This window comes from Cherax quadricarinatus, chromosome 1 (genome assembly GCF_038502225.1).
Source record: "Cherax quadricarinatus isolate ZL_2023a chromosome 1, ASM3850222v1, whole genome shotgun sequence".
Taxonomy (NCBI): Eukaryota; Metazoa; Arthropoda; class Malacostraca; order Decapoda; family Parastacidae; genus Cherax; species Cherax quadricarinatus.
The window spans coordinates 31329994-31338495 of NC_091292.1; the positions used below are offsets into that span (position 1 = coordinate 31329994).

At 39.1% G+C, this 8502-nt stretch overlaps 1 protein-coding gene across 2 annotated transcripts in view; it reads right to left on the minus strand.

Moving 5' to 3' along the window:
* Positions 1-7747, minus strand: part of Rcd-1 (Required for cell differentiation 1) — a 97923-nt gene extending 90176 nt beyond the window's left edge. For both annotated transcript variants that reach the window (XM_070104944.1, XM_070105009.1), the window contains exons 1-2: positions 7624-7747; positions 3536-3666 (exon numbers count right to left, since the gene is read on the minus strand). In XM_070104944.1, the coding sequence (XP_069961045.1) occupies positions 3536-3666; positions 7624-7647 (155 nt within the window). In that variant the 5' untranslated portion in view covers positions 7648-7747. The remainder of the gene's footprint in view (positions 1-3535; positions 3667-7623) is intronic.
* Between the last annotated feature and the right edge of the window lie 755 nt (positions 7748-8502).

An 8502-nucleotide genomic window follows, 5' to 3' on the forward strand; every position in this document is an offset into this window, starting at 1 on the left:
TATTATTATTATTATTATTATTATTATTATTATCAGCACTAAGCCCCAAAGGTTATACAGCACTGCAGAAAATACAGTAAAACCTCTCATTGACAGATTAATAGGTGGGAGGGGGTGTATGATAATGCCAATTTCCCTATCTCCCATATTATGTAATTAATATTTCAAGATCATCCAGCTGTCTTCTGATATAGTGAACTTGATCCACTGATGAAGAAAACTAGACACTAAGAAGACATGAACTGTAACCTGTTCTACTACAGAACATCACTGAACTGTCTCGTAATTTTATAGTATTCTAATGTATTTTAAAATAATTTTACTTACTTTCATGAGGTGAAAAGACGAAGTGTAAATTGCTGTGATCAATAGGAATTACTCAGAATAACTATTATTCCGAGTCAGAGGAGCTGTAAGCCTCTACTAATGAAAATAACGTAGAGATCCGATGTGGAGAACTGGTTATAAGTACGTACACTTTCCTGCATGAAACAAACATAAGATAAGCATTACTTATCTTTTAACAGCACAATGTCCAGCAGCCTCTCCCTGGAAATCCCTTCAGTGTGCCATCCCAGTTTCCACCGAGGTTATTGCTTAACAAGTTTGTTATTCGTATAATTTGCCCCAAAGGAATGTATATCTCAGCATTTCACTATCATCCGCACAAAAAAACTGCTGAGTTCAGCTTTATATCTCTTCCTTACTACACATTGCAACAATATTCTATACAAGAGGGTATGTTTCTTGTTATCTAGCTATAGACTAGAATTCCTAATAGTCCCAACTTGTAGATAAACTGGGGTGCAGGTTTTCCCTTAATTTTCCTAAGGAGAAAAAGTAATTATTCTCGTTTAACCTCGTTGTGCAGTTGATCAGAAACTCTAGCAAGGAGAGAAAGGCATGCCTTGTGACACTATGGTACATCCTCATAAAGCTGTTTGCAAGGACGGAAGAGTCCACTAGCCCCTTCTAGGAAGGCTAAGTCCCTCAGAGGGCTGAGGGAGGACTGTGAGGGCTGAGAGATACCCCCTTTACTGGAAAATTTTCTCTACAGCTGAGATGTAGATAGCTGAGAACATGTAGATTTCTGATAACCACACTAAGAACCTCATGTTTTCTCCTGGCACCACCACTTGCTTTAGAAACCATTGTTAATTGCACTTAATATGTTAACAAAATCACACAAAATACTTTAAATCCAAAGAAAATTAGAGATTGAATGACAAGTGTATGCATCAGTGGGCACAAACAATAAAATGGCACAGGTGGCCCACAGCTCAGGAAAGAATGACAGCGAACAGGTGCTGGACATGGCCTCTTTGGCTTGTATTGGACAAACATCCATCACAACCTGGCTGATCTGGTACCTGGTGAAGATACTTGTCCAGTTTCCTCTTGAAGACTTCTATGCTTGTCCCTGCAGTGTTTCTGATATCTTCTGGTAAAATGCTGAATAGTCTGGGGCCGTGGACATTGATAAAGTGTTCCCTTATTGTGCGCACTGCACCCCTGATTTTCACTGAGTTTATTTTGCATTTCCATATTTCTTGCTCCAGTATGTTGTTATGGCAGTGTGCAGACTTGAGAAAGGCCCTCAAGTACTTTCCAGGTATATATTATCATGCATCTCTCTCTCTCTTCTCTGCTCCAGTGAGTACATATTTAAGACTAAGGGGTTCCCAGTAATTTAAATGCTTTATTGGCTCTATGCAGGCCATAAACGATCTCTGTGTTTGTTCCAGCTCTGATATTTCTCCTGCAATTAACAGAGCTGTCAACACTGAGCAATATTCCAAATGAAGGAACACAAGTAATTTGAAAATTGTCACCGCTGACATTATTCCCTTATATTGAAGGTTCTTATTACCCACCACATCATCCTCCTGGCCTAATAAAGAATACCATGACTGAAACAATACACAAATAACCTGTGCATGGAAGACAAATTTAAGATGATGATGTTTCGGTCTGACTCGTACCATTTAAGGTCAAAGTCGGGCCAAAACACTGTCATAAGTCTCCTATATGAGGATTTTCTGTGCACTGGCCAGGTAATTCAGAATGCATCCAGACACTATCACTACAGACAAAATGTGGAATAATGGGCTTTAGTCCATTTTGTCTGATAATTAGAGTATGTATGGCCAATTTTTCCTTAAAAAATTGCCAAAATCTGTTAATGAGAGGTTTTATTGTAGTTTAAAACATATCACAGGTATTTACTGCCTGTACATCTTACTTAAGTTAACACACACATTTTATAAACAAAAAAGTTTCCATAACAAAGTTAAGGCATAACTAAATTAACCCTTTGAGGGTCGACAGGCCCTCTCCGAGACTCGTTCTCAGGGTCGGCCAAATTTAAAAAAAAATAGTTTTTTCTTATGAAAAGATAGAGAATCTTTTCCAGATCATAATGACACCAAAAGTATGAAATTTGATGGAAAACTTACAGAATTATGCTCTCGCGAAGTTAGCGGTCTCGGCGATGTTTACGCATTGGCGATTTTGCCCACTTTGAGCCCCATTTTCGGCCAATTCCACTGTACTAGTCGACAAAAAACATGAATATTTCACTAGAACTCCATTTTTTCTATCGAATGAGTGCAAGAAACCACCCATTTACCAATTTCAACTATCCAGTACAGTGGTCAGAATTTAGCAATTTTGCCAATTTCACACAAATTTCAAAAGATGCCAATTTCCGAACAGGGTCCAGAATAAACAAGAAAGACATTCCTGACACTAAAATGACATTTCCTCTGTTCATTAGGCACGTCTCAAGGCCCCTCTTACATTCTTTTGCTTTCCACTTTGAATTTTTATTCTCACAAAAAATAGAAGATTTACTGTTATGCAGACTACTGCATTAGTGTAAAAAATGGTATAAATAATATTGGCGCGCTTGCGAAAGAATATTAAATTCACCAGTTGACATGTATTGGACGCTTGGCATGATTTGTTGACTTTTGAACTTCGGTAAAAATCGAACATTTCTGCTACTTTGAGCTCAATTTCAAGGTACTTTTCATTGTAAAACCAGTCAAAATCATCTCAATTTCTGTAATATGTCTTCCATTCTATAAAATGAGACCAAGAAAACTAGAATACAACAATAAATACCATACGAAAATACAGTGCAAAGTCGCTGTTTTATTCCAAAAAAAATGGTCAAAGTTTTTTTTTTCTCATTATGCACTGTGTGCTGCAGGATTTTTTTATACTGTGCACACAGGCCACATAGACCCATTCTTTCATATGTAGGCCTACCAGCTTTCTCCCACTAGATCTGAGGGCGCTAGAACTTAGGCGTACTAATATGTCAAAAACCCTGGGTCGTAAGCCGTACTAGTACAGCCGAAACCTTCTAAGGGTTAAAGCTGAAGAATCTGAGAAAAAAAAAAATAAGTAGTATAGGTGTTTTCCACCAATACATTACTGTAATGCACAGTAATAATTTTATATATGTTTAACACCTTTGATCAACGCTAAAAACACTCAAGAGTGTTATATCTCACAGTCACAAACCTACCTCAGTTCAAGAAGAGCATTTTCTCTTGTTTCAGGGTTTGCAAGTTCAATGATCCACTGGTATATCTTGTCCCGCTCAGCACTGGTTATGCCACTCCCACCTCCCAGGAATCTTTGAACTGGAACTGTACCCTGTAAGGTGGTGATATATACAGCATATTAAAGAAGAAATGGAAAAATATTAGCTATTTAACACACTGGTCATTTCTCACCAAGTTAGTGTGACCCAAAGAAGGAAAACATATTCACTACCATTCATTTTGTAGCTGTCTTTCCAAGAAGGCACAGATATTACAATGATGCCCAAAAAGCAAAACTCCCATTCATACTTCAGAGTGCAAACACTGTACCTGCCACCTCCAGAACTCAAGTCCAGCTACATGGTTTTCCTTGAATCCTTTCACATGTGTTGCCTTGTGCACCCTGAAGCAGCTAGTTACATCCCAAAAAACCACATCACTTTCCTCATTCTTATCCAACACACTCAAATACTTGGTGGATGCTGAACCCACTCAGTGTCTCTTATGAAGATCTACTCTAGGGTCCTTCACATAACTCTACATTTTGAGCTCAGCTCCCAGAGGTAAGTTGCGAGTGGTAAATTTGGGCCTAGATATGAGTGTGTGGGTCTGTGCAGTGAATGTGCACAGTACAAGAAAAAATCCTGCCCCATGCAATGAACGATGGGAAAAGCAAAACTCTGAGGCATTTTCTATGATGAATTACATGGTTTTATTGACTGGTTTCTTGATTTTATTTGATAAAAAGGAAAATATATTACTGAAAAAAAGAGATGATTTTGATTGGCTCCAACACCAGAAATAGCTTCAAATTGGGCTTAAAGTAACAGACTTATTCAATTTTGCAATTTTTGTGAGGATGGGTAAGGCCCCCTTACATCCTCCAGTCTGTTTTGTGGGGTTTTACTAGGTCTCATTCAATTATTAGGACACTGTAAACCATGACCAATCATTCTTGGTTATGTTTTACTATCTGAGAAACAGGGTAAATCTTTGATTTTTGTGATGATGAATTCAAAATAGAAGATAAATGTAACACAGGAAAGGCATGGGGACATGATTAATGAACAGAGGAAATGTTGCTTTAGTGTCTGGAATGTCTTCAGTGCTTATTTTGGGATCTATTTTTAAATTTGATTTTCTTTTAATTTTGCATAAAATTGGCCAAATTACCAAATTCTGTGCACTTTATAGGCTACAGTGGTACCTCGGTATACGTCCGCTTTGGAATAAGTCCAACTTGTATGTCCTGTTTGGACGTGAAAATTTTTGCTTGGTATACGACCTTAGTTTGGAATGCGACTCGCATGCCAGAACTTGTATGGGTCAAATTGAGTCACAACACCGTGTGCTACCTTTGTTTATCTCTCTCTTGAGATCAAGCCACAACTGCCCACTAGCATCAGTACACCCGTTGCTACCATTCAGTGAACAACCCGCGCTGTAACTCTGAATTTTCACGTGATTTTGTTTTTTTTTAATAAATTTTTGGTAAATTCATTAGCCCTGAGTTCTAAGAAAGTTAATGAAAGAGCCAAGCAACAAAGAAAATGGTTAGGATCACCATGGAGGTGAAAAAAAGAGATTTTTGAAAAGTATGAAGGTGGCATGCGTATCTGGGACTTGGCTGCTGCATACCGTATGCTGAGAACAATGGTACCTACAATTGTGAAAAACAAAGATATTATTAAATTGGCTAACATTGCGAAGGGGGTGAAATCGATTACCAAACAAAGATCAGGGACATTAGAGCATGTTGAAAAATTGCTTTTGATCTGGATAACAGAAAAACAGTATGCCGGCGATAGCGTATCAGAGGCAATGATTTGCGAAAAGGCAAAACTGATGCATGCCAATCTTTTGAAAAACAAGGCAGGAGCAAGCAAAGAAAGTGAAGTGTTTAAAGCCAGCTATGGCTGGTTTGATCATTTTAAGAAGAGGACTGGCATTCACAGTGTTGTGAGGCATGGAGAGGGAGCCAGTGCTGATAAAGATGCCGCCAATGATTTTGTTACGGAGTTTGGGGAATTTGTGGAGGCTGAGGGTTTTGTTCCCCAACAAGTTTTTAATTGTGACGAAGAAAATGCCTAACAGGACTTATATTACACAAGAAGAGAAGTCATTACCAGGACACAAGCCAATAAAGGATAGGTTAACTCTCTTGTTCTGTGCCAATGCAAATGGGGATTGAAAACTGAAGCCTCCACTGATCTACCACTCTGAAAACCAGAAGGCCTTTAAAAAACACAACATGCAGTTACCCGTGATGTGGAGGTCGAACAGCAAGGCTTGGGTAACCAGAGAATATTTCATTGAATGGTTTAATGTTGTGTTTGGGCAAAGTGTAAAAAGTTATTTGGAGGAGAAAAATCTGCCTCTGAAGGCCCTCCTCATAATGGACAATGCTCCAGCTCACCCTTCAAGCTTGCAGGATAATGTGCTGCCGGAGTTTGACTTCATCACTGTAAAGTTTCTCCCCCCTAACATGACTCCTCATTCAGCCCATGGATCAGAAGATCATCAGTAATTTCAAGAAACTCTACACTAAAGCATTATTCCATAGGTGCTCTGAAGTGACCTCTGACACAGAGTTAACCCTGAGAGAATTTTGGAAAGATCACTCTACTATTGTTCATTGCGTAACTCTCATTGACAAAGCCTGGGAGGAAGTTTCATACCGAACAATGAGCTCTGCTTGGAGGAATTTGTGGCCAGAAGCAGTGGCTGAAAGGGATTTTGAGGGCTTTGAGGCTGTCTACAGTGGAGGATATTGTCTCTCTGGGCAGGTCCATGGGTCTGGATGTGAGTGATGGTGATGTGGAGAAGTTAATGGATGGGCACAGTGAAGAGCTGACCACTGAGGAGCTGCAGGAACTTGAGAAAGGGAAGCACAAGACTAAGATGGATGCACTCTCTCTTCAGGCTCAGAAGAGGAGACAGAGGAAGCCCCTACTTCATTAATCAAGGAAATCTTTGCCAAATGGATGGACATCAAAAACTTTGCAGAGAAGTACCACCCCAGCAAAGCCTAAACAAGCCATAATAGCATTGTCTGGAATGACCAGACAATGTCACAAATCCGAAGCATCCCGAGAAGAAGGCAGAAGCAAAGTTCTTTGGACAGATTTTTAGTAAAAGTCAAACCTGGTTGAAGCAGCTTCAACCAGGTCCAAATAGAAAAGAGGCAGAAAAAAGAAGGGGACTCTCCTTCCAAACAATAACATTTCCTCCTCCTCCCTTCTCAGGGCTATACTAGCAGGCACTCGACTCTTTTCAGCAAAGGTTAACTTTGCATTTATTTCATCTAATTCTTTTGTATTTATGTACGTATGTATTTTAGTATTAAGCAGTGTTTAAATTACATATTTTAGTATTAAGCAGTGTTCAAATTATTCTATACAACCCCATCAATGTATAATAAGCCAATAACAATAAGATTTTTTTCATGGGAACGGATTAATCGTTTTCCTTATACGTAGTATTTCTTATGGGAAAATTAGTTTGGTATACGTCCTGTTTGGTATAAGTTCAAGGTCCTGGAACGGATTAAGGATGTATACCGAGATACCACCGTAGTTCTAATCGTTGAATGGGTGGTATTCCGTTAGCATTAGTATAAGTCCGCCGGGAACGCACATGTTAGTGGCTTTCTTAATACTTTATTACATGTAAACTACACTTTGTATAATGAACAAAGAAATAACATTTGTTTGTGTTGTCTTAAGGTGTAGAGTTAGTTAAACAAACTGCTAGAGAGCATCACTGAGGTTATAACTTCAAGCAGCATTATATTTGATATAAGTTGGACGGGTACGTGAGTGGGTATGACCTGCTTGGTATTAGCTAACAGGTTTACCGTAGTGTTCTTTCATGCGTGTGTTCTTGTGAAGGTTCAACACAGAGTTCACACACAACACTCGGCAGGTTGTGAACCCCCTTCAACCGGCCTCAACTTTATAAACAACTTGGGTGAAACTCCAAGGCTCGTGTTAACTCACTCTCCATCTGTGGTGACTCTACCGATAATCCTCTAGTATTCAGGAGGGAGGGAGAGTAAAAACGAGCTTACCTGATTATTAGCTAAAGGGTTCATCTTTGCAAGTAGCTCAGCTTGCAGCGGCAGCAAAGATAAACATAAACACAACACTGGTAGTTGACTTTCCTCTCAACAGATGGCGCTGCTCCAAGCACTACCGTACCTCTCATACATATTCAAACAATTTACCAAAAGTAAGTAAAGTAAGCAAGTAAATAAGTCTTTGTCTGACTTTTTTTGGTTATCCTGGGTAATTTACACATATATTACTATGTATGATAATCGTACTTACGTGTACCTGTACCTAAATAAACTTAGTAAGCCTAGTAACGTGTGGAAATTAGCTAGCACACTACACATAATGAAGGTTGTGGTTCATATAGTGAGACATGAAGGAGCTTGTTCATATAGTGGGACATGAAAGGTCTGGTTCATATAGTGAGACATGATGGGTTTGGTTCATATAGTGAGACATGAAGGAGCTTGTTCATATAGTGGGACATGAAGGATCTGGTTCATATAGTGGGACATGAAAGGTCTGGTTCATATAGTGAGACATGATGGGTTTGGTTCATATAGTGAGACATGAAGGAGCTTGTTCATATAGTGGGACATGAAGGGTCTGGTTCATATAGTAGGACATGAAAGATCTGGTTCATGTAGTGAGACATGATGGGTTTGGTTCATATAGTGAGACATGAAAGGTCTGGTTTATATAGCGAGACATGATGGGTTTGGTTCATATAGTGGGATATGAAGGGTCTGGTTTGTATAGTAGGGCATGATGGATTTGGTTCATATAGTGACAGTGATTTTGGTTCATAGAGTGGAACACGGTGGTTCTAGTTCATAGTGTGACATGGTAGTTCTGGTTCATATAGTGAGACGTGAGGAGTCTGGCTCATTGAGTGA